General features: G+C 43.5%; 1 protein-coding gene and 1 long non-coding RNA gene across 5 annotated transcripts; both read right to left on the reverse strand.

Moving 5' to 3' along the window:
- Positions 1-10085: 10085 nt before the first annotated feature.
- On the reverse strand, positions 10086-19006 carry LOC119268902 (vacuolar protein sorting-associated protein 2 homolog 3-like). 4 transcript variants are annotated; one of them, XM_037550635.1, is made up of 14 exons: positions 18829-19006; positions 18553-18597; positions 17913-17947; positions 17614-17664; positions 17423-17527; positions 17268-17339; positions 16991-17062; positions 16739-16819; positions 16599-16634; positions 16454-16509; positions 14711-15816; positions 14143-14280; positions 12098-12185; positions 10086-10357 (listed from the first exon to the last, which is right to left on the reverse strand). In XM_037550635.1, the coding sequence occupies exons 1-11, from the start codon at positions 18860-18862 to the stop codon at positions 15765-15767; spliced, it is 639 nt and encodes a 212-aa protein (XP_037406532.1). In that variant the 5' UTR covers positions 18863-19006; the 3' UTR covers positions 10086-10357; positions 12098-12185; positions 14143-14280; positions 14711-15764. The 4 variants fall into 4 exon arrangements, with proteins under 4 accessions (XP_037406532.1, XP_037406524.1, XP_037406540.1 ...); XM_037550627.1 differs by having other exon boundaries at positions 10086-10360; XM_037550643.1 differs by lacking the exon at positions 12098-12185.
- Positions 19007-19738: 732 nt separating this feature from the next.
- On the reverse strand, positions 19739-24565 carry LOC119268930. The gene is made up of 9 exons (XR_005133364.1): positions 23997-24565; positions 23841-23904; positions 23687-23762; positions 23546-23588; positions 23137-23289; positions 22252-22297; positions 22077-22154; positions 21179-21280; positions 19739-20168 (listed from the first exon to the last, which is right to left on the reverse strand). It is a non-coding gene; the product is annotated as an uncharacterized LOC119268930 (long non-coding RNA).
- Positions 24566-27202: the final 2637 nt, after the last annotated feature.

A 27202-nucleotide genomic window follows, 5' to 3' on the forward strand; every position in this document is an offset into this window, starting at 1 on the left:
TTAGCATGACAATTTCTTTGTAGGATTACATTTTTCTTCAGAGGAAGGCATTTTTCTTCTAAAACTGTCACTGTTTATTCTGGCGTTGTAACTAGAACTGCTAAAAAGATGCGTTCGCTTGCCATCCCCTCCCAGAAAACCTCATAAAAATACAATTATTTATTCTACCGTTTTTATTTTATTTTATCTGTCTATCAATTCCTACTATTCCGTGCAATTTAATCTTGTAACTAGCACGACAAGAAACCTGACAACCTTCTTCACGTGTTGGGGATAAGTTGGTGTTTTGTTTTGTGTGCAGGTACCAATGACTTTTTTTCTGCGAGAATTTTTTCGATCTATTCATCTTCAGTCATGACAATACAATGAACACCAGAAATAATAAAAATCTCATCAAGGTCCGAACAGACTTGGATCTTCGCTCGTTGTCCGGCTAGCTGGGCCACAGTTGCTACCTATCATAGCGTCGTAGAGGAGGAGGTATCTCATACCGCAGCTCCTATCAGTCGGGGAGGTATCTCATACCCCATCTCCTGACCTATTTTTGCCACAAGGCCCAAAATTGTTTGGATAGCCTTGTCAACAAAAATGATGTCGTGTATGTTCGTGTCCGAGACAAACCCTCTAGCCCAAGGACACCTAGCAGCATCACAGTTATATGAGCCCACTGCTAGACATACAAGACATGCGAAGGTGCGACATCTAAAATAGCAAATGTGCTTGATATTTATGAGGGGTCTTTCTACCATTCAACATGTATAGAAATAATTTCATGAGCCCACTGCTAGATGTACAAGACATGAGAAGGTGCAACATCTGGGGTGGCAAATGTGCTTGATATTTACGAGGGATCTTTCTACCATTCAACATGCATAGAAATAGAACCAATATCAATCACAAACAAATAAATATTTCATGAATATAGTATGTCTCCTCCATGAAGGTCCTCCAGCCGGTCCTAACTCCAATAGCATGTCGGATCTCCACCCGAGCAACGCGGTTGCTCTATGTCCTTCAATATTACTACAACTAGTAATGAATTACAAAGAATCACAAGCCGGCACGTAGTTTGTAGTACATTATAGTGATAGTGCCTAGGCTCTAGCGGACTTGACAAACCCATGACTCGCAGGTCATGCAAAATACATACATGAGCCATACCATTCACCGCAAACATGCAAAACCAAGTGACAAATAGGTCAAAACTGATCAATCTCTCTAGGGTGTGTGTGTGGGGGGGGGGGCTACTATCACTGGACGGTCCATAAACTGGCATAACGCCACCATTAATGTGTAATTTTGGTCCTGGACTGGGTTGTGTCTGTGTGCCTTACTTTTGGTCCACAAACGAATTTTAATGTGTAACCATCTCAAAGGACATTAAACCTTACGAGCAAAGAGATACTGTTAACAACCTAACGATATCTTCCTCGATCTATCACTCTCACAGATGAACTCAGATAGCAATGGTGGATTACAGGATCACAGATACACGAATTGGAGGAAGGAAGGTAAGGGGAAAAGAGGGTAGCCGCCGCCGGGTTCATCCGTGATCCACTGGATAGGTTGTTCGTTGCTTTTGCCCAAGTATTTGTAGCTGCATCGGCCAGAGGATTCCCAGCCGGGCCAGGCCCAAGTGATGTCCAAAGGCAAGCCCATATGGGCTAGGGGGAGGGCCCTGACATCCCCCCTCCTTGAGATTCGGCTTGCCCCCAAGCCAATGCCACCGAGACCCGCCTGAATCCCATTGCACTCGATCGTCCTTGCCCCTTGAATGGCGCCATTGAGAACCGCCCGGGTCCCATTGCCGTCGGTGTTGCTTGACTAGCTTGACGTCATGGTGGTAGTCGAAGTTGGGGTTGACTTGAACAACGAGGTTGTAGTAGTCGTGGCCGATGGCAACCTGACCAAAGGAGGTGTCGAGGAAGTAGTCGTTGTAGACGTTGATGTAGTACTTGTGGTCGACGTAGCCTTGCACCAAGCCGGCAACAAGAATGACCACGATGGCATTCCCTACTTCTTGAAAATGTTCTACGTCGCAACATTGAGAGAACGACATACCACTCATGGCTTGTGCTTCATGGTTGGTGAGCATCGACATTAGGATCTTCAACGACCGAGGATTGCAAGCTGGCATGGCAACACTCCCGGGATCCCATGACTTGTGCACAATTGCATTTTGTATGTGTTCATGCATGCTTGCATTCTCATCAGAGTCAGGTAGTGACATCTACTGCTGAACTAACTGATGAATGGGCTTGTCCATATGAGATATTTGTTCCACTTTGCCCACTATACCATCTAGTTCAGCAACGTCTTGTGATGGGCCTCTCAGGATACTGAATGTTATATCCAACCAAAAGTCTCCTGCTACGCTCCACTTCCTTGTAGAAAGAAGGGAAATAAACATAGATGACTTGTTGTTAGGTAGCACAATATCCTCAAAATTAATCGGTGTCCAAGAGACCTTCTTGTCAAGCAAAGATTCACCTATGGTGTAACGCCCCGAGACCGTTGTGCCAGGTGTCCTCCAGTTATTCGTTGTTGTTGCCTTGTCATGCTTGCGTGTCATGCATCTCATATCATGTCATCGTGTGCATCGCATTTGCATACATGTTCGTCTCATGCATCCGAGCATTTTCCCCGTTGTCTGTTTTGCATTCCGGCGCTCCTATCTCCTCCGGTGGTCATTTCTACCTTCTTCTCGTGTGTGGGGGTTAAACATTTCCGGATTGGACTGAGACTTGCCAAGCGGCCTTGGCTTACTACCGGTAGACCGCCAGTCAAGTTTCGTAACATTTGGACTTCGTTTGATACTCCAACGGTTAACCGAGGGACCAAGAAGGCCTCGTGTGTGTTGCAGCCCAACACCCTTCCAAAGTGGCCCAAAACCCACCTAAACCTCCTCCATCATCTCGGTCGTTCGATCACGATCGCGTGGCCGAAAACTGCACCTCATTTGGACTCTCCTAGCTCCCTCTACCTATAAATATGTGCTCTCCTCCCGAAATTCGCGGTGCAAAATTTAAAATCCCTCCCCTCGCGCCACCGGACAAATCCTCCCACGCCGGACAATGTCCGCGCCGCCGCGTCGGACCAATCCGGGCGTGCCACGTCGCCCTTGGCCGTCTCCAGCCACCCCTGGGCCGCCATGTGGCGTCGCCACCTCACCCCAGCGCTCCCCACCGTCGCCGGCCCTGCGAGCCCTGCCGTGGCCCACCTGAGCCCATTTGGGGCTTGGGACAGCCCCCGCGTCGCCTCTCGCTCCCTCGTCCCCGAGCTCCAGGGGAGGGAGCTCCCGCACTAGGCCCCGTCGGCGTCCTCTCCGGAGCCGCTCGCTGGAGCAGCAACGAGCTCCACCAGGTCGACCCCGTCCCTCTCCTCTCCCTTTTCTCTCTCTTCTCTTTTTCTCTCCCTGACCTCTCTGCGCTTCCACGTGGTCAGCGCCGCCACCAGGGCTCCCTCGCCGACGCCCACGACGAACCGCCGTTGGATCCAGCCGGAATGGACCCGGCGCGACCAGATCCGGTCATCTCCATGTCCCCGCGACCTCCCCGCCGTCGTTGCGCCCTTGCCGGCGTGCGCCGTCGCCGTCGTCTCTGCCTTTCGGTTCATGCGGGCACGAGGAGGAAGAGCGCCTCTCGTGTGGGCCCCGCGTGGGCCGATGCACCCCAAGGCCCAGCTCCCGGCCCAGTCGCCCGGCCTGCTGTTTCCACCACCTTGGGAAAAGGCCCACTGGGTGAGAACCCCGCTGTGCACTGTTGGCCCAGTCCGATTCGGCCCGCCCCTGTTTTTTTCAGATCTACAATTTGTCTATTTTTCCAGAGGAGAGCATTTTTGCAGGAAAACCCTTGTGGATCATGCATATAATAACTCATGAACTGTGCATCGGATCTAAATAAGTTATATATGAAACTTGCTTAGAATTTTGTCTAGATTCATAATATCCAACTTTCATCTATGTTTGAAATGTTTAAAATGCTATTTGATTAAATTTGCTCCTATGTCATGTTAAAATGCTTTAATTCATAACTAAATAATTGTAGCTCGGATTTAAACAAACTTTATATGTAAATGGGGTAGAAAAATGCCTAGTTTAACATGGTGGCATCACTTTGCATGTTTAACAACTATAAAATATGGTTTAGGGCAGAACAGTACCAAATCTATAATATGCTCATGAGGAGTTTTTGGATTTGTTGTTCGATGTTCCGGCCTCATTTAAACTTGCCTAGATAGATAGTTTTATTGTGCTTCACCCTATTGCCATGTTAATAAACATTTAATCTTGTTGGGTACATAAACGAGAGAGAACTAAATAAGTCATGTGGTGTTTTCTTCAATATGCAACTCCGTTGCATAATGAGCTCCACTTAATTTATATGATTGTTTGTGCATTTTGCCATGCCATGCCATGTATCATTAAACCAGACATACATCATACTTGGTTGTGCATCATGCCATGTCCACGTGTTGTTTATTTACTATGTTGTGTGCTTCTTTCCGGTGTTGCTTCTTCGGGTTGGTTCCGTTAACGTCGCGTTTGTGAGGAACCGTTCGACTACGTTCATTTGTCTTCTTCATGGACTTGCTCTTCTTCCTTGCGGGATCTCAGGCAAGATGACCATACCCTCGAAATCACTTCTATCTTTGCTTGCTTAGTTGCTCACTCTTTTGCTATGCCTATGCTGCGATACCTACCACTTGCTTATCATGCCTCCTATATTGTTGAACCAAGCCTCTAACCCACCTTGTCCTAGCAAACCGTTGATTGGCTATGTTACCGCTTTGCTCAGCCCCTCTTATAGCGTTGTTAGTTGCAGGTGAAGATTGGAGTTTGTTCAATGTTGGAACATGGATATTTTGTTGGGATATCACAATATCTCTTATTTAATTAATGCATCTATATACTTGGTAAAGGGTGGAAGGCTCGGCCTTATGCCTAGTGTTTTGTTCCACTCTTGCCGCCCTAGTTTCCGTCATATCGGTGTTATGTTCCTGGATTTTGCGTTCCTTACACGGTTGGATTATAATGGGAACCCCTTGACAGTTCGCCTTGAATAAAACTCCTCCAGTAAGGCCCAACCTTGGTTTTACCTTTTGCCACCTAGCCTTTTTCCCTTGGGAGTCGCGCATCCCGAGGGTCATCTTATTTTAACCCCCCCGGGCCAGTGCTTGTCTAAGCGTTGGTCCAAACTAGAGCCCCTTGCAGCGCCACCTCGGAGAAACTCGAGCGCTGGTTTTAGTTGTACGGATTGCTTATCCGGTGTTGCCCTGAGAACGAGATATGTGCAGCTCCTATCGGGATGTCGGCGCATCGGGTGGTCTTGCTGGACTTGTTTTACCATTGTCGAGGATGTCTTGTAGAACCGGGATACCGAGTCTGATCGGAATGTCTCGGGAGGAGGTCTATTCCTTCGTTGACCGTGAGAGCTTGTCATGGGCTAAGTTGGGACACCCCTGCAGGGATTTGAACTTTCGAAAGCCGTGCCCGCGGTTATGGGAAGATGGGAATTTGTTAATGTCCGGTTGTAGAAAACCTGAAGTTGACCTTAAATGAAATACATCAACCGCGTGTGTAACCGTGATGGTCTCTTCTCGGCGGAGTCTGGGAAGTGAACACGGTGTTGGAGTTATGCTTGACGTAGGTTGTTTTAGGATCACTTCTTGATCATACTTTTATCGACCGTGCTTTGCCTTCTCTTCTCGCTCTCACTTGCGTATGTTAGCCACCATATATGCTAGTCGCTTGCTGCAGCTCCACCTCACCCTTTTACCTTACCCATAAGCTTAAATAGACTTGATCGCGAGGGTGCGAGATTGCTGAGTCCCCGTGGCTCACAGATACTTCAAAAACCAGCTCACAGGTGCCGATGAGACCGTGCAGGTGACGCAACCAAGCTCAAGGAGGAGCTCAATGAAGATCTTGTCCTTTGTTTTGTTTCGTTCTAGTTGATCAGTAGTGGAGCCCAGTTGGGGTCGATCGGGGACCTTGTCACATTTGGGGTTCTTCTTTTGTTTTGGTTCCGTTGTCGGACCTTGATTGTATCTGGATGATGTAATGCTTTATTCATGTATTTGTGTGAAGTGGCGATTGTAAGCCAACTATGTATCTCTTTTCCCTTATGTATTACATGGGTTATGTGAAGATTAACTCACTTGCGACATTGCTTTCAATGCGGTTATGCCTCTAAGTCGTGCTTGACACGTGGGAGATATAGCCGCACCGAGGGCGTTACAAGTTGGTAATCAGAGCCTTCCCCGACCTTAGGAGCCCCCACTGATTGATCGTTCTTAGAAGCTGTTGTTGAGTCTAGAAAAAAAATGTTTTGAGTCATTTAGGAATTATATATCGGAGAGTTTAGGAATTCTTTTTACTCCCCAGTCTCCTCACCGCTCTGGTAAGGCATCCTGACATAGAGTTTTGACTCTTCTCTTCTCAAATTTCACTAAAAAAAATTTTAGGATCACGCGGGTATCTTGGAATCGTTCCGATGGTTTTGTGACGAGAACATTATCTTGGTGCCTCCTGTCAGGGGTTTTGTGGAAGTGTCCCGGGGAGTTGAGCTCTGAGGTGTTGTCGTCATAATTTTATCGTTGTAGTTCTGGAATACCTGAGTTTATTACGCCGACATCGAAAATCTCTTTTATGCAGTTCGTTGGTGAGATAATCTCGACGCCACCCGGTACTGGGGCGGGAGTTCGGGAGTATTGCCATAACTCATATAACGGATGCTTTTCGAAGGTTGAGGTAGACGATTTCCGAAGGTTTCTTGGTTATGTGTTGAAGGATGGATACAACTAGATGTAGGATTTGTTAGTTTTGGGTGAGATATTATGCTTCCCCTGTATCCCCAACACCTGATTGCATAACCGGAAAGGTTCGGGTGTTTCATAAGTGGGAATTCAAGTAGCTCTTAGGATATCTTTTCGACAGATGTATGATATGAAATTGGGGTTCGACGTCTAGTGGTCCGCCTATCCAGGGTCGGTTTTACAGTGGTCTCGTTGTGTCTTAAAGAGTCCTTGGCTTTGCCGACTCGGGGACGCTTCGTATGTCATGTGCACTGCCTTGTACATGATGGTGCTGTACGATCGAGCCCGTGTAGGCCCCACCACGAAAACTTCGGACGAAATCTCTATCATATGTTTGTTCCGGCTTATTCGGCAAGCCAATCCTTGTTTTGTTTTTGAGTTGTGGTATTCGAGTTGCTTCGAAGTCAAGTGTTGATTCCATACCTTTCCTAAACGGTGTTCTCATACTCCGATGTGAATACAAATCCTTCATGATAATCAAGATTGTCATGTCAATCCTTTGCACCGATGTGCTTCTCTTCAAGTGGATCCGATCATTTCAACATCCGCAGGATCAATTCTAAGTTTCTCAACGGTGTTCGTTTCATCCATTCCAAATTGTCTTTGTTTTTCCCACCCTCCCTCCCTTGTTTTTCTTCAAGGATTCAGATTTCTTAATCACTATCCATTTTATTGATGGAAGTCCCTCCGTTCTATTTCCTTCATGTTCTTATCCGGTGATTCTCATGAAGATACTAACGGAGCTTCTAGTTCATCATTTTTCGTTTCTTTTATCTTCTCCGGTGGTTTCAAGTCAAGCTTTGTTGATCTTACCCTTTCCTCTTTTCAATGCCTTCTCATACCGGTGCACCTCATAATAATTCACTTCTCACTATTCTTTTGTTCCAGCGTGCTCAAGCTTTCTCAAAAGGCTCGTCTTGTCATTCAAGATCCGTTCAACCTAGTTCGAGGTTGTTATCTTATTCAAGCCATTTAATTCAACTGGTGCAATATCTCTTTTCAAGTAATCATTTCAACGGTGTTTCTTTTGAGTGGGCCCTAACCCACAGGTCTTTTCCCAGGATCTTACCTGACTCTTCTTATTTTCCCGGAGCTATCCTAAATTATTTTTGAAGTTTGACGTAAGAATGAGTTATCATCAGTCAAATGCCTTCTCCAAGATCTTTCACACTATTTTCATCATTGGCTCAACCTTTTCCATTCTTCATTCGGAGTGCCTCAACAATTCATGGTGGTGTTCCTCATCGTCATTCTCTGCAGTTGGAGACCGAAGAAGAGTTTCTTTTAAATATTGCCCCATTCTCTGCCATCCTCTCATAATTGTTTTTGTTTGTGAGATTTTCACCCATCCAGAGTAATTCAGGAGTCTTTTCAGTTTGATTCTCCGAAGTCCATCATTTCGGGATTATTCATTCTCAGCTTTCAGCTATCATTCTCCAAATTTTACCGGTGCATCGTTCAAGTGATCTTTAATCGGCTCGTGATCTCTTCGTTCTCATGTTTCTAAATCCTCTAAATCTATGTTCATTTTATAATTCTTCCCGGTGTTTTCTTTACCTTTACTTCAATCATTTTTCAATTCTTACGGTGGTTCGTTCAAGATCTCTCTTCCTTATCAATTCATTCGTTCTTTCAATCCTGACGGGTGATTTGTTGAAGACCTTCTCAAGTTGGCGCTATATCTGTCTTAATGCTCGCTACGAGAATAAGTAGTATGTCAAATCCGTTGATTGTCATCAATTTAATTGATGAAGGATAAACATAATGTAATTCTTATTCTTGTTTCATCGAGTAAATTCAATTCCTTATTTTGGAGCCTCATCAAAACTCTCGGTTTCACTTGTTTAATCTTTCTTTCCGGAGCTCAAAGTTATTTAATTATATCATTCCAAAGATCTATCTAATCAGTGCAAGGATTCACCTTGTGTTTTCAACTTCTCTTTCCTTTTGATTGATCATTCTTTTATTACCGGAGTTCTTCATGGAGGCTCTACATGATGGTTCATCAAGGATTTAATTCCTTCTCAAAGTGTTCATTGAGATTCTTTTCAGAGGAGCTCAAGCATTCTCCATCTTGCAATCCGGAGTGCAATTCCCTCTACCATATCATCGGAGGTGGTATTATGTCATTCTTGATAATTTGAGTTCATGTTTCATGATTCACAGGTTGTTAAGAATGGGGTATTTTAAATCCATCAACCTATTCGTTGGAATTACCTTGGGTTATATTTCACCCAGAGCGTTCCCTAAGGATTGTTGCTACTTATGGTGCTTATAAATGACCCAAGTTCTTCATCTATCCTCCTGGTGAATAGGTTTCTCGTCTCCTTGTTGATATCAACCCAATCTTTGATTTTGTTAGTGGCAGGTTGTCACCTCATAATTTGAGATGTATTCCATAAGACCATAGCAAGTTTATCCTTTTTCGTTGCTGGTGTTCCAACAACTCCATTCGACCCTTCTCCTAAGGATGCCTTCTCAAACTCTTTTGTGGCAGAAGTTGGCATTTTCTTCTCCATTCTTTATTTTAATGATCTATCTTCTATTTCTTTCTCCTGGAGGCATTGTGTTGTTGCTCTCTTCGAACCTTCTTCTTGTCCTTGTCATGCTTATCCTTTTAACCGGAGTGTTGTGCCCCTTGCGAGGTAGCCCCGACTGGATCGCCCGCACGCGCGGCCGCGAACTCGGACTTGATGCTATCCATCTGCGCCGACAGCTGCGCGAGAAACCACAACATCTGCTCGTCTGCGGTCATGGTGTCCCACTCCGGTGGATAGACCAGGGAACAAGGAGACTGCTCCTGATTGGACATGGTGCCGTCACCGGTGGAAATTGGGAAATCGAGGAGGTGGTGGTGAAATTTACTGGCTCTGAATACCAGATGTTAACAACCTAACGATATCTTCCTCAATCTATCACTCACAGATGAACTCAAATAACAATGGTGGATTACAGGATCACAGATACACGAATTGGAGGAAGGTAAGGGGAAAAGAGGGGACGGGGCTTGCCTGCTCCTGTCCCGTGCTCCCATCCGTACTCCCATTGCTAATTTTTCAACTAACGGCAGCGCCAGATTCCCTTCCCCGCGTGCCTTTTCTGCCAAAAAAAATAAATACCCGAGCTCCCGTATTCCCGTATATCCCTCGCCCTCAGTCCCTCACGTAATATCCACAACTGTTTTTGGAGGGAAAATGTCCGCCAAACTAACTATTGGCGCCAATATAGAAAACAGAGGCACTAGGCAAATCTTTACAAACACAAGATCCTAAATACCAGGCGGAAGAGATTTCAATCTGGAGCCTGATTGCATCCACAAACCAAATTCAGGCAGATAGCAAAGTGTGCAAATATCAAGCGATCCGAGGTTTAAAGTAAGGAAATCATTGTCCTCTATGGCTTCTTCAAGCAGTGGTCATGAGAACCATGAACACGGCAATGGATCTTCAGGACCAAAAGTAAGAAATCGGACTCGTATTCTTCTTTATCTCCTCTTTTCATTGTTCTTGTCCTTCTTGTTGAACTAGTTGCACCATTTCCTCTGCTGAAGAACAAATCAAAAATGTTGATGATTGTATAAGATCTATGCAAATCTGACACAAAAGGAATAGCAGTTCTGCACAACTTACTTTGTCAGGTCAATCATGTTATTTCACTCATATATACAAGAATATGTTATTCTTTCGAGGCCTACTGTATGTAATAAAATCAGATGTCTGATTGTTGTTTTAGCCATAATCAATATTAGTTTCACAAAATCAACATTATGATCTTCTGCAATTGACTTAGATTCTGGTAGTTGAAAAATAATTTAGTGTACACGTAGTATTCTATTAGTGTGTTGTTTCACAAATCTAACTGCCGAACATATGAGTATTAACTAAAGCGAATACTGATTCATATAGGATGTGCATGAAACTGCTCCTAGCAATGCAACAGATTGCATTGATGAAAGGGTACCAAAGGTTGGCATGCAATTTGTATCTGAAGAGGAAGCTTACTCCTTTTATAACAAGTATGCAAAGGCTATTGGTTTTAGCATCCGAAGAGGGAGTCAACATAAAGTAAAGAATTCTTCCGTGATACAACAAAGAACATTTACATGCTCCCGTCAAGGTATGGGCTGCTTGTATTTTGTTTTGGTTATATAACTATTGGTATCACTAAGATACTTATTTCAATTGACAGGATTCCGTGCAGAAGATAAGAGAGAGGATTCTTTCAGTTACAGTAGGCCCGAAACACGATGTGGCTGTCAAGCCCATATGAAGATAAGTCTCAAAAACGGATTATATTATGTGTATGAATTTGAGGCTGCACATAATCATAATCTTGCTACTGGAGACATGGCCTTATACTTAAGATCCCAAAGAAAAGTGACGGAAGCAAAAATAGCAAACGCTGAGGTCGCAAAGTCTGTAGGCATTTTGAATAAAGCAACTATTGATCTTATGGCCAAAGAAGCATGTGGACTTCCAAATCTTGGGTTTGCACCTGAAGATATGAAAAATCGTTTGTACTCTAAGAGAACATTGCAAGCAAAGAAAGGAGACACAGGGGGAGTGTTAGAATACATGGAGAAGAAGGTAAAAGAAGATGCCAATTTTTTCTATTCAATTCAAGTTGATGAGGATGATCTGATAACTAATATTTTCTGGGCTGACTCGAAAATGATATCGGACTATGCAATGTTTGGTGATGTTATATGCTTTGACACCACATATAGGAAACTAGATGATGGACGTCCCTTTGGTTTGATTGTTGGGGTGAATAATCACAAGAAAACTATGGTCTTTGGTGCTACACTTCTCTATGATGAAACTGCTGAAAGTTTTGGTTGGCTTTTTAGAACATTTCTAACAGCCATGTCTGGGAAACATCCAAGGACTATTCTGACCGATGAAGATGCAGCAATGGCCAAGGCAATTAGTAAAGTCCTTCCTCACTCTCACCATAGACTTTGCGTGTGGCATATGAATCAAAATGCTTGCAAGCACCTTGCTGGGGTTGTTGAAGAATATAAGAAGTTCAATGCTGATTTTCAGCATTGTATCTATGATATTGAGGAAGAAGAAGATTTTATAAATGAATGGAATAGAATGCTAGACAGATATGGACTACGTGACAATACGTGGCTGCAAAGGTTGTTTGAGAAAAGGGAGCAATGGGCACTAGTGTATGGCAGAAATACATTCTCAGCCCACATGAGCACTACCCAAAGAAGTGAAAGCATGAATAATGAACTAAAGCGGTACATTAGTATTAAATATGACATGCTTACTTTTTTCGAGCATTTTGAGCGCCTAGTTGCGGATAAAAGATTTGTAGAGGTCAAGTGTGACTTCAAGGCCTCACAAAGTACTCCCAAGCTGAAGGCAGAAGGAAGCTATGTGTTAAGGCAAGTCGCAAGTACATATACTCCCGCAATATTCAAGATGTTTCAGGAGCAAGTGCTTCGGACCCTGAACTATGACACATTTCTTTGTGATTCAAGTGATAAAGAGAAGAGGGTTTATACAGTAAAATTTCATGGAACACAACGTGAGCATGTTGTCAGTTTTTATCCAAACGAAGAAAAAGTCAATTGCAGTTGCAAGAAGTTTGAATTTGCTGGAATCCTCTGCTCTCATTGCTTAAAGATACTTGATATTAATAATATCAAGCATATCCCTGAACAATATATATTGAAAAGATGGACAATTGATGCCAAAAGTGCTAGAGATAACAAGCAATCGCAATTTGCACGAGGATCTAAAAGCAAGAATGTCAAACTTTTACAAGGACTTGTGCAGAATGTTTATCCACATAGCTGCTCGCGCCGCAGAGTCCGATGAAACATATGATATGGCTGCTAATGCGCAGAGCAGCTAGCACGAGATGTGGAGCAAAGCTTGAAAGTTAGAGTTGATCCAGACCCAAATCCGGATTTGGGTGACTCCTTTGTTTCACAAGGTATATATTTATATACTATACTAGTAGTTCCATAGAGTATTTTCAAACGGTTGCACTTGCAGGTCTGAACATCGACTCTACTAGAGTTTCAAAGCATAACGAGGGGCTTCACATGCCAAGAGGTATGAAGGTAAAGGAGAAGACTGTACGAGGGTCAGCGAGACCCGTTGGTGGCTTGGAGAAAGCAAAAACAACGAAGAAAAAGAAGATAGATGATTCTTTACAACTACAACCTGAAATGCCTTTCGCAAATGAAATGCCTACGAATAACCCAATCTTAATGGTATAAGAAGTCTAAGCTTTTTGACTTTATCTACTTTTCAAACTTCTGCGACACTAAGCTTTGCTATTAATTTTCATAGTGTCAATTCGGAGAAAATATTGTACCAGGATCAGGAAGACCCGTTGGTGGCTCGGAGAAAGCAAAAACAAAGAAGAAAAAGAAGGCAGTCCATTCTTTACAACAACAACAACAACAAAAACAACAACAACAAAGCCTTTAGTCCCAAACAAGTTGGGGTAGGCTAGAGGTGAAACCCATAAGATCTCGCAACAACTCATGGCTCTGGCACATGGATAGCAGTCCATTCTTTACAACAACGACCTGAAATGCCTTTGACAAACCAAATGCCTAGGTATCTACCACAGTACAAACCAACCCAAATGGTATAAGAAGTGTACTTTTTAAACTATTTTTCATTTTCAATCACTTATGACCTAAGCTTTGCTATTTATCTGCATAGGTTCATCTGGGAGCTCCGCCAAATCATGTGTACCCCTATTTAGCACATTACAACCCAAGTCTGCAACAATCCATTGGTCTGTTGACCCCTACGATGATGCCAGGACAAAATCTATTACTCTTCCAACAACAGACTCCTACCAGTGATACTTGTACCCCTATGATGATGACAGGACAGAATCTACCATTCTTCCAACAACAGAATCCTACAATTGGTACCTCTAGCCCTACGATGATGCCGGAACAGAATCTATCATTCTTTCAACAGCAGACTCCTACCAGTGGTACCTCTACCCCTATGATGATGCCCAAACAGAATCTATCATTTTTCCAGCAACAAAATCCTACCAGTGGTACCTCTACCCCGACGATGATGCCAGGACAAAATCTACCATTCTCCCAACAACAAAAGCCAGCTTAATCAATGTTATAGATTTTTGTTTCATGTACTTGTGTGCAATTCTATTAGAACCTATGAGTATACGACCATGGATTGAAGGAGACTATCTATGTCAATCAGCAAGTAATTGAATAAGCAATTTGTGACCGTGATAAATATAGAAATAGTATTATCTGTCATGCATCATGTATAAACTGTACTATTACCAACATCATAGATTTGTTTGTCTAACCTGACAAACAGACCAGTAGTCGATGACTATGGTAATGGAGCGCCATTGTCACCTGGACGAGGATCAATCCAACCATATGACTTTGCATGCATCGATCTAAGGAGTAGTTTGTTCACTTAGTTGAATTGTGGGCTCATCCTGTATGCAAATATCACCATCAGTAGCTATATTAATTTCAGTTTATTTTCAACCAGTACACGAAACCATCAGCATTTTGTGCGATGAAAGATATTTCGTTGCCTCTAATATTAAACATCTTTAAAGAAATATCAAATTGAGCACCTTCAGCACACAGAAAACAGTCAGCTAACTAGGTATCCAGGACATGTAGAAACTAATTTCGGTCTATAATTTTGCAATCACATAATTTTAGCTTTTAACGAATCACTGTATGGAACAAATTAATTTGCAAGGCCCCAATGTGCATGTGCGCTCAATTGGTAGTAGCTAGCTGTTGACTTGGTCAGATGTGAACTGAATGGCAAGCAAACCAGAGGATACATCTGTATTCTAAACAAAACAGTAAAGAGGAGGATGAAAGGGAGCGACGGTGAGTTCCTGTACTGACCATGGCGCGCAGCAGGCGAGGTCGGCAGCTGCGTGAATGGTGTCGGGGCCCCGAAGACCCGCTGGATGGCGGCCGCCCTCGTCGCTCGCCGCGGCCTCTGCCCTGCCACCGCCGCCGTGGTCTTCAGTGGCGGCACACCTCCACTATCCCGACCCGAGCTCCACCATGGCTGCTAGCAACTCCAAGACCTGGCCTTTGGCGCGAGGACGAATCAAGACGGGGAGCCGGTCTTGCGACGGGAGAAGCCGCAATCTGGGACGGGCGCGGGGCCATAGCTGTGACAGAAGCTTCAGCCCAACTCAGGCTTGCCGCGCTCCTCCTTTCACGCCGGCGGACCTCCTGGAGGCCGCGACGACGATACGGGGCGGTAGCAGATCCACTCGATGCCTCCGCTCCAGACGGTCGACTGTCGGCAGGGAAGGCGAAAAAGGAGGAACGAATACGTATTGGGGCAAACGGAAATACGAGAGCTTCGTGTGTTTTTTTCCCAGAAAAAAGACACGCGAGGGAGGAAAACTGGCGCAGCCGTTAGATAAAGAATTAGCGAAGGGGAGTATGGGAGCACGGGACGAGAGCAGGCAAGCCCCGTCCGAAAAGAGGGTAGCCGCCGTCGGGTTGGTCCGTGATCCACTGGATAGGTTGTTCGTTGCTTTTGCCCAAGTATTTGTAGCTGCATCGGCCAGAGGATTCCCAGCCGGGCCAGGCCCAAGTGATGTCCAAAGGCAAGCCCACATGGGCTAGGGGGAGGGCCCTGACAGATACTATATGAAATATCTCGACTTTTTACACTAAGCACTGTAACTACCCAAACAAATAACTCCATCGAAGCATAAACTCATCAGTTCCAGCCTGCATGGCTACAGTAATAGCCAAGCAATCAAGCTTTTTACAGGACTCCCTTAAGGTCAAACTCTGGAGGCGTCATCTGCCCCTCACTTTCTAGTAAACCATCCCCCATCCAATATTCACAAATGCAAAATGTCTTTCAGGTCCCCAACAAGAATTTGAAGCCTAGGCACTCTGCGTGGAGAGAGGGTTGCAAAGGGGAGTCACTTTATGGATTTTTCAGAGCAGCCAGCCTCTGCTCGAGCTCCTCCAATTCCGAACTGTAAACAAGGTAACCAGTGTCATTAACATGGCAACTTATATCAGGCATAGGTGTAAATTCATGGAAGCAAGGGGAGCAGTCGTAAGCCCAACATTGAGCGAAAAAAAGATCAAGAGTACATAAATAGCTGTTGGAGATAAGTGTGTGTCAGCAATGGTCGAAGGAATAAGATCCTAACCAGATCATGTTTAATTCTTTTAAAGAAATGCAGACAAAATATCGTGAATACAAAATCAAAGTAAGTGTTCTACTTCGAAACTACTTTATCCTTCTTTTTTATTCGGTACACAAAAAACATATGATTACGACTCTAAGAGTTTACTCTTTTTAAAGAGGATTTATTAACTATTTCGATGTGTTGCATAGGACATCAGTGGGGAGCTAAGGTAGTCTTGGTCCATCGCAGTTTGAAGTTCAGAAAATATATTAACCTCCGTACCAAAAAGCTTGTCTTAGATCTGTCTAGATATGGATGTATCTAACGTGTCTAGATACATCCGTATCTAGACAAATCTAAGACAAACTTTTTGGGACGGAGGGAGTAGTAACCTGGATTCCTTAACAAGGTATGAAGGGTCCAAGGGGGGTATAAAAATGAAGAAAATAAACGACTACAGATCCAGGATCCTGCATACCTCTCATCAGCCTGAACCTTCTTTCCAGCAATTCTTCCTTTGGGAGCCGGGGATAACTGCAAAACAGTACCAGGACAAGAGAAATTTAGAACAAGAGTTAGAATCATAGTAATGAAAAAGGGGTTGCACTGGTAGCTTCAACTACCTGTGAGGCAACGTCAACACCAATCTCGTCGAGCACCTAAAAGAGACATTGAAAAGAATGAATAATCGAAGAAACATGCTAGGAAGAGTCTTTCAAAGAGATGCTACCAATTTGGATTGAGGTTGGACACTGGAAATAACCTGGTTAGCAAGCTCTTCAGTTTCATCCTCAGCCTGATCATCGTCTAAGACATTGTCGATTGAGTCAGACATCATCTCGTTCTGCACAAATAATCAGGATAGTCAGTACATGCAGGTGCATACACTTTGTCAAAATCTAACACAGGAACCCATCATATGCTTGTGAGCTTCCCAGAAATACAATGTAAAATCTTGTCAAATTGGAAGCAATCATTCTATGAAAGTAGGAAGTACTGGACATAAGTTGCGTACCGTCATATCCATTTGTGCTGACTGCTTTTGGAACTCTTGCATTACCTTCATTTGCTTGGCGGGATCCATTTGCTGCAACAAAAATAAAACAAAATTTATAGTAGAACACGTGTTTCAACTCTTACAAAATTGTATTCTGCAGCTCAGTTTAAGCAAAGGCGCACAGAAGTTACTACTGTAAGATATTTAAGTTCAAAGATACCGTGATAGTATACACTTGGTTTCTAAATTTTAACACCTGGAATATATCATTCCAATAAGTTAGGTAGCCTATTACCTTGTTCATAGCTCCCATCGCTTTACTCGCACTCTGCATGCCAGCAGAGACTGAAGTGTTGGCCTGCATCGCCTAAGGACATAATGCGCCAACAAAAAACAGAAAATTAACTCACCACCATGTGTGGAAGAAAGAAAAACCAGGAAAATATTCACCTGTGTGTGTGTCGCAATGCCACGAATCTGAGCTCGGCTACCTTGTAAAGTAGATATTTTCTGTCTTAACCTGATCAGTTGACGGGCCAGAATTTTAGTTGCCGCCTGACAAATAGAAGGGAATCAGGAGAACCATACTGCATGATTTAGAACAATATTAGTGCGTGAAACTGAAATATAGGAAATAAAACCTCATTGCCAGTTTTTGCAGTCCTTTTGATTTCAGCAACCAGTCTCTTTTCCTGTTAATTGGAACAAAAAAACAAGGTGAAGCTATGGTTACTGCTTATTCAACTGGCACAAACAAAATAGCGGAACACAGCAAGAAAATATGTGTGCGTCATATGGAGTGTGAAATATGTGAAGAACTACATGGAGCAAGCTTTAACAACTTGTCAGATGACTGAACGTATAAAGTCATTTCCATTGACCTGAGCATTTTATTTCTCATTAACCACACAAGACAGGGTATGTGATTAAACATACAGACCTCTTGCTGTAATGTCCCAATGTCCCTCTCAATACCTACAGATGACACGCTTCAGGAATTAGATAACCTCCGAACCTGCAAAGTTGAACTACTGGGAGAAAGCATGGCTTACATGGTTTTCTATAAAAGGTTATAGCTGATACTGATCGAAATTCTCAACATGTGGTTTCTAGGACAGGATGCAGAATAGTATTTCCCTCCATGTTTCACAATTCAGTCAAACCTCAACTCCCCGAGTTTCAACAACTTCTATTTAGCAAACATGCAAAAGCTTGGAGCGTATGTGTATTATGATAGAATGAGCGGAGTCACAGATGGTATGTCAAACCGTGCTATACAAGTACTTAAAATTTCAACCAATTTTGGAGAATTTGGTAGCTGTGGCCATAAAATTAGTACCATTCAATTTACACCGAATAACAGGGATTGAACCTTAAATCAGAAGATGGGAACTACAATTGCCTCGAACAGTTGATCAGAAACAATCGAATATAATGAAGCAGCCTTCGATTCAACTTGCATTAATTAGGTTCAAACTACAGCTAGCACATGTAACTTGGTATACTCTGACCTAATAACGTACCATTTAAAAATGGCAATCCACTTGAGCGCCAAGTGTGCCGGAGCACAAACTACTCACCTCTTGTCGCGTTCGTCAGCTCCCGCTTGCTGTTCCTGATCGCCTCTGCACAGCAGAAACCGCAATCAGGGATTCAGAGCTCAGGGCACAACGATTGAGCTAGACACAGGCGTACGAAACCCTAGGATCATCCCCGAAAGCAATCCGATCGATCAGAACTCGAGCTACGCAACGCCGGCCGGCGCGCGAAGCGCAAATTGGGAAAGGATCACGTGAACCGAGGCCAAATTCGGGTGAAATTTTGAACGGTGAGGAAGGGGAGGGGTTGAGTCGTACCTCTCGGCGTTGGCTTCTTCGCGAAGGGATTCATCACTTCCTCGGTGCGCTCGCCGCCGGGAGGAATCGAGGAGGGGCGGTGGGGCGTGGGAGAAGAAGGCCGGCTAACGCGTACGTGAGGGGATTGTTTGTTTGGGTTCTTCCTGGTAGTTGCGCGGAAGGGCTACCTCGACTGACCGACTTCTTCTGTTATTTAATATACTTGGCCCGTTGTGTCAAATAGCACAGAGACTTGCTGAATATATATTGTCGATGAAAATAGTTTCATACTGCAAGAACCTTTAACTAAATCATGCTATTTTTTAAACATATTTATTATGTTGTTAAATAATAGTCTGAGAAAAAAAAACTTTGCATAATATGAATAGGTTCAGTTTGAAAATATGAACACTATGATGAGAGAGTAAAATTGGCATGGTTGTATTTTTTTAGCAAGTTTGAAAACATGGTTATCATGATGAGAAACCTGGCCATGCATATTTTTCTTGAAAAAAAGAAGGAAAAAGATGAAAAACTTAAGAATATATGTATACTAAACACCATGTATAAAACCAGTTGAGGAGAGAGGGTTTTGGTGCTCCTAGGTGTAAATACGCCTATTATTATGAAATATGTATTAAAAAACACATTTCAAAAGAGTAGTGTTTCTATCAATTTGTTTTTGTGTGTTTGAAAAAAAGAGTATTCATGTGTCTCTTAGACACATGTATATTTCCAAGCAGTTATATGGCAGATAGTTCGGCCCATGACTCAAGCAATTTATTTATCCCTTCTTTCTCAACACCTATTTCTTCTTCCTTGACAGCTTCATTCAGTCAAAGACAAAACTCCTCAGTAGTACTTCCATCACCTCAATAATTGGGATAGATATCATCCACTACAATGAAGAACAACAACATTTCTCTATACCTTGAACAATAATAAATCATTTACAGTACATTTGGCCAAGCAAACAATTAGTACAAGAACAATAACATTTTTCTATTTCTTGAATTCCACATGGGAGTATGGATGGCTTCACTCGTAACAATACATATGCCTTTTGTTTATTTGCGTGACAAAATGTTCATCAGATGAATCAATCAAATAGGAGGAAATGGGGAATATTTCAAACTAAAACAAAGAATTGATCCTAAATACATGAAGTGCAGTAGCTTTAAAGCCTCCAAATTATTTTGCTCTACTCCACCAGGAACGTGCAGGTCTTCAAGAACCAAAAGACGCCACTCGAGCTCTCTTCGGCCTCATAAGCTTTGTTGTTGTTTATATCCTTAACCCCAAAAGGTTTGTCTTTTAGCATATCTGTTGTTCTTCTGATCCTTATTATGTGTCGACTTATCCTGAAGAAAAGGCAATTGATATCCTATTATCATTAAATAAATCCATAGTTAACATGTGGATCGTGGGGAATGGTGAGATGCCATATTGGGGTTCGCAACACGAATAGAAGACCACTAATTTAATGCCACTAATTTACAGAAGGACAAAAATGCCTGAACACCCTTAAAAAAGGGCGTGATGATGAGGTGAGAACAAGTAGGCTAGTGATCCAAGTGAAACTTAAAATGGAGCAAAAAATTGCCATAATGGTGTTGCTTGGAAAAATCACAGTACAATGCAGAATGGAATTAATGCCACATGTTGATGCCATTAAATAAAACACCCTTAAGAAACACAATCAACTAAACCTTGAACACAAGTAGGCCTAGAGCAAGAAAACAATACATCATATTACTAAGCAAAAGCAAATAGAAATATCAAACTGAGAGGCAGAACTATTTGAAAACAAAAATGTAGGCCAAGTACAGACAACTAACATAAAATGAATAATAATACGCCTTGAAGCTTGAAAATAATGCATACTAAAAGCAAGTTTCCTAAGCGCTAATACACCCTGCAATTTGTGTATACATGCATGAATAAGAAATTTGAATTGATCAAACCAAATCTGTTATAACACAGACGAATTAGAACTCTGAAAGTTGCATATACTGGAGTAAAGTTTGCTAAGCAACATAACACCCTACAATATCTGCGGTAAAATAACTTAGAAAGGCATCATGGACCCTGCGGTATAACCTGCATTACCATAGTTTTAGCTGCATCAACATGGACGCACCAGTTACTAAAAGGAACCTTTGCAAAATGGAAAATGAGCTTTTATTGCGCCTTGCTTCTTAGTGGGATGTGCATACCAACCATATCAATATGGAAAATTACCCCACTTCACGATAGTGCCAAGTCAAGCTATAGCCTAAAATATCCCGTGAAAAACTTGTAGAGAAATTAGAAAACAAATTGTAGGTTGGAAAGATGAGGAAAGAAGGAAGAAAGAAATAAAGAAGCTCACATATTCCCATCTCCTCGGCACATTGGGAGTTGTCCTCGAGCTATCCTCCTCTCCAGGCAGCTGCCAAGGTGGGGGGCTAGGGGCTCGACCAGGAGGGGTTCCCTGCCAACCAGGAGCGAAGATGAGGTACAATAAAATCAGCTATTTAGAAAGGGTATCAGCAAAAGCTCCATCCATGGTAGAACATTCAACAAGGCAGACACGGAAAGCTCCATCCATGGAGGCACATTACGTGAGGCCATCAACTAAGCAGAACTAAAAAATCATGATAGATAAGCAAACTCCAGTACCATTCTTAATCATGTCTAAATTGCAGTACTCATAATAGGCACCTGTTGAGAAGAAAAGGAACATATCTAATTTATACGGACTCCCCTAGTTCTGTTGGAAATGTATGTATGCAATTTAGATGAAACAGAGCATACAAAAAATAAGGACAAACTGATGCTTCTAAGGACAGGAGGTAGTAAACTTAAGGATATCTGTAAGCAGGTGCAATTGGTAATATGAAGCAATAAACAACAATTTCATTAACAATTAGGATAAAATCGCTGGTGTTTTTCGATATAGACTGATGCCTTCCTTGTACACATGGCTACTCAGTTGCCATCACATTATGGACATACACTGTATTTTTGCCGACTCGAAACCGTCACTTAGAAAAAAACGTTTTTAGATCAGCACATTAGTATGCTGATATATTGATGCTGTTTTTATGGACATACATGGTACACATGGAATCCCTGATGGTGTTTCTATATCAGGACCATTTGGAATAAAGGAGTGTATGCCAACACAAAGACCTTCATATTCGTCGAAGCTCGAGTTTCACCAAATACACTGATGTGCTACCATCTCATTACAAATTATGCATCGTGCCAAGGAAAAATCATTTTACCTTTCAGCATATATATACGATCATACGGTAGTCACACATATAAGCAGCGCCACAAAAACAAACACACAAACACGACACCTGGAAAAAGCAGGACCAGAGGAATTAACACGACAATAAGCAGTAAACAAATAGGGTAGAAAAGTGCAGTGCTTAGAAAAGAATGACAAGGACAAACCTTGACCAAAGGAACAGAGAAGGAGCAACCTTAGCGATTCTAGAGTCTGCAAAATAAATGGAAAGAAAGGTTAGCCAAACAAGCCAGTCTGTTCAATATCTAACACAACAACAAATCAAAGACAACCTAGCTTTACATGGCAGAAATTTCAAGTAAGAGAAAAAATATATAATTTGATATCTAACTATGTGAATACATTAGGAAATACCACTTCCAAATTAGAGCGCACCATTCCCCAAAACTCGAGGACTCAATATTCAGAAACTACACATTATGATAGTCAGTTGTTCTACAGTAGCAAGCTAAATAACACCTAGGTTGTGTATTATCTCATCACACAAAGAATGTAAATCATCACTCCATAAGATCAAGATTTACTATTTATTCTACTTCTGCCCCCAACACATGAAATTGCATCTCCATTTGGAATCTGCTCTCCAGTCAAGTATTTTCTTAAGCAAATAGGCACATAGCAAAAAAACAAACCAGACTCCCGCCTCCATATATGCTTCACAGATAGTTGTTTACCAATTCTAGTTCTGCTTGAAACATCAAGCATAATTGGCTATTGATTCATTTCTAAAATAGAAGTGCACCAAAAAATAACTATTTGAAATTACAAATAGGGATAGGCCAATAGATGACCTCTTAATTCCATAGGAATCACAAAATCCCAAAAAACGGTACAATTATCATTTTATAAATGTTCGCACCTTAAAGTTAACAATCTCCTCAAATCAGCATACAAGGCTAACATAAACTTAAGCAAGACTATTCAAAATGATCATGGTACATGGTGGATTTATCATAATTGATATTTGGCTGGAAGTGGGCTACGTTCTACAGATATTCTGAAGCTCATTTTCAGTAGTCAGATAAATCGACCTGCTACAGCCGCCTCCAGCCGCCCACCAACACCCACGACAGGCCACCATGGACGACGCGCACCTGATTCCACCAGGAAGCCAATCTTGTACCATCGCTAGTGTGCACGCGCCTGAAGTGCACAGTGAGGCAGATCTTCCCTCCGTGGTATATCTACATCAATATCCCATCCACAACAAGAATCACTGCCAAGAATGATTATCGCCCGACAACACTATTTTCAACAAGTGTCATGGTGGCAATTCACAGAACAGTCCAACATAAATAAAGAAGCCGCAACCATATCCGGAACATTTACACGATCAACACGACATACATATATTTAAAAGATCACCAAGGCAGACAACATGACACAGAAGATACTGAAAGTAAAACACGCACACATGTAGTAGAAAGGAAAGAAGAAAACCTTGATGAGTCAAACGACGCAGCTACATCAGAGATCGTGCAACCTGCGAAATACACAAAAAACAACCGATCAGAGCACAACGACACACAGGCATGCAATGAACACTCGCCGGTCACAGAAGCAACATAACGGCCTATTTACCCGAGGCAGCAAGCAAAAGGTTGGGTAAGCAGCAGGACCGACGAGAAGAAGAAGCGCCAGCGATAGGAGAAGTAGGCTGAACCGTAGAACAAGCGTCAGCACACACACATTTCATCAAACATTCTATAGGCAAGCAGAAGAGGAGTGGACTAACCTCAATGAGAAGGAGAGACGGACCCAAGGCTCGACGCAAGCGACAACAGGAAAACCGTACCAAACTGCCCATGAAGGAAACAAAGGCAAACATGCGAAATTAGCACGACGAATCGAAAGCAGTAGCGAAGAACATGCGAACCAGAGAAGGACGAACCTCAACCAGCAGCATCATCGAGCATAGGAGGCCCATCGAAACAGAGCATGGGGCTGCCGCATCTCGGCCACCATGTGGCATGGCGAGGCAATATATCCAGTCCATCTGTCCTTTCCCGTCACAGTTTCATTCATCTTCTAGATGACTAACACGATTAGCACATCAAGCAAGAAAATAAAAGGAACGATGAACATCACATGGAAAAAACAAGAACGATGAACATCACTTCAACAGGAGAAGAGGTAGATCGATTGGGCTATTTGTCCTAGGCCACCAGTGGCGTGGTCGGAGGGCGATGCTTCTCCTCTTCCATCTCGTTCTCCTCGGCGGCTCGGAGATCCTTGTCGACCGCGCGCACGGCGCGGCACAGCTCGTCGTGGCGGGTGGCGGCGGGGCCGAGGCCAGCGGCGGCCGCCTGGACGAGGCCCTTGGCTCGGTCGCAGGACTCGCTGAAGGCATCGAGGCAGCGGTGGAGGTCCGTGAGCGCCACCATACACCCGGGCTCGCGGACTGCGGTGGCCGCCGCGTCGACCAGCGCGTCGTAGGCACCAATCCATCTCTCTCTCCAACTGCAGATGGAGGTGAGGCACGCACGATGCATCGGTTAGCCAGGCCCCACAAGCACATGCATCGGGCAGCTGCAGTCCATCCACTCTCTCCAAAGTCCAAAGCAGACGAGACGCAACACCGCGCACAGGAAAGGCGTACACGCGCACTAGACACAGTAGTAGCAGCCGACGAGCGGGACCAGAGCAGTGGCGGCCCACACGTCATCGCACTAGTACAAACGCATGTGCATAATCCGGGTGCACATGCGTTGACCCACCCCTCTGTAGCTGACGCAGGAGGCAGTAAACTCCCCACAACGCACGACGCGTGCAGCGCGTAGGAGCGCCGCGCCAGGAGCACTTGACCGAGGTAACGAGGAAATATCCTATACACGAGACATGTGGTCACCGCAGCTGATGAGTGGGACCGGGGCCAGCACTGTCCCACCCGTCATGAGGACAGCACAAGCGCAGGCGCAAAATGCGAGGAGCAGCGCACAGCGCCCGCGACCCGGGCTTCCTCGCATGCACGCGGCGCGGCAGGACAGGCTGCCCCGCGCACCCAATAAGCTGGCACACAGCCAATGAAATTCGACCCGAGCCCATAGGTCATCCGCTGGCCAAGATCTACCGTCCGGTGAAAACGCACTAGTCAAAACGTAGCGACCATTGAACGGACAAGAACGAAAAAAGACCGGGTTGACTAAAATCGAACGGCCGACGAAGCTTGCCATCGAGATCGAGGGAGCGCCCTGGGAGCGAGTTGCCCGGCCTCTATATAGTTTTAAATACTCCCTCCATTCCGAAATGTAGCTCTTTGTACATATTCCACTATCAACTACATACAGATGTATATATATGTATTTTAAGTGTAGATCCATTCATTTGCTCTGTACGTAGTCCACCTAGTGAAATTTGTACAAAGACTTATATTTAGGAATGGAGGGAGTAGATAGAAAAGGCAAAGCAGTTTCTGCCTTAGGCCTTGTTCTATTGACAGAATTTGGCAGGGATTGAGGTGGATAAAATAAAATTGACCCAAATCCTCCAATCCTCTTGAAAAGAGGTGTAACCGAACAAGGCTTTATGGATTTCAAAACAGGTATAATACCTGAGTGACCGAGGTCAATTACATGAAGGCAACGTTAGGGCCGAAGGAGTACATGTGAAGGTACATGAGCCTATCTAAAACTCTCCAACCAGCGAAGCATGACTTGCTGGTCTGCATATTTCTTTGCCCAGTGATGTCATAGATGAATCATCTTTGAGACCTTACTGAGTATGAGAGCATTAGGCCATCGCTTGTTATCAAAAACTCAGGCATTTCTGACGCTCCATAATATAACTACGCACGCAGCAAAAAGCACATGTCATAGCTTGCCAATTTTGCACGAAGCAAGTGGTGATGAAAGCTAGTAGTGATGAAACAAAATCAAAGATGTTATTTGCCTTCACAGCTAGGTCTAGCACCCCTATTTTCTGCCAAAGGACATCTGCAACCTTGCATCTCAGCACCAGGTGAGCAATGGATTCAGTGGCAGGACAAACATCACATCGTGATGCAGTAGCTTTTCACTTATTTTTAACCATGTTATCTCGAGTATTCAACCTTCCATGGAAGGCCAGCCAGAGAAAAACTCGGTGTCGCATGGGAATGATGTTGTCCCATATGAAAGTAGCATGTGGCTAATTCATACCTCTAAGAGTTAGCAAGTCGTAAAAGTACGCCGTTGTTGCTTCACCCTTATAAACAGAGGAAAGCCTCTTATCGTTGTGTGCTAGGTCCAGCTGTATGTTACATAGTTTCTCTAGCAGGATAGCCAGTTGTTGTGTAGCGGTCATGGAGAGGTTGGGATGCAATTGAATGTTTCATTGTCCATCATACTGTGAGTCCACCGTGCATAACTTGTTCCTGACAAAAGTGAAAAGCGTAGGAAAGGAGCGCCTTAACCGGCCATTACCTGACCAATTATCGAACCAGAAAGAAATCTTGGAGCCTTCCCCTAGCGAACACTTTGTGGCATTTATAACCAGAGGCATCGAGCTTTTCAAACATCTCCACATGGCTATGTCACCATTGCTGGCCACCATCGGGATGGTGCTTTCACAATATTGTCACGCAAACCAAGTAAAGCAGGGCACTTCACTATCCTACTACACTCTTGTGGTGAAGTGACAGATCATGGCCAAATTATGTGCCCAGAGATCTCTGGTTCCAAGCCTCCCACTGTCCCTGGGGAGGGTTACAATATCCCAAGCCACCAAGCATTGTCCCCCAAGGGCATATTGAAGGAAATATGCCCTAGAGGCAATAATAAAGTTGTTATTTATATTTCCTTATATTATGATAAATGTTTATTATTCATGCTAGAATTGTATTAACCGGAAACTTAGTACATGTGTGAATACATAGACAAACAGAATGTCACTAGTATGCCTCTACTAGACTAGCTCGTTGAATCAATGATGGTTATGTTTCCTAACCACAGACATGAGTTGTCATTTGATTAACGGGATCACATCATTAGAGAATGATGTGATTGACTTGACCCATCTGTTAGCTTAGCATGATGATTGTTTAGTTTGTTGCTATTGCTTTCTCCATAACTTATACATGTTCCTATGACTATGAGATCATGCAACTCCCGGATACCGGAG

Source organism: Triticum dicoccoides, chromosome 1A (genome assembly GCF_002162155.2).
Source record: "Triticum dicoccoides isolate Atlit2015 ecotype Zavitan chromosome 1A, WEW_v2.0, whole genome shotgun sequence".
Taxonomy (NCBI): Eukaryota; Viridiplantae; Streptophyta; class Magnoliopsida; order Poales; family Poaceae; genus Triticum; species Triticum dicoccoides.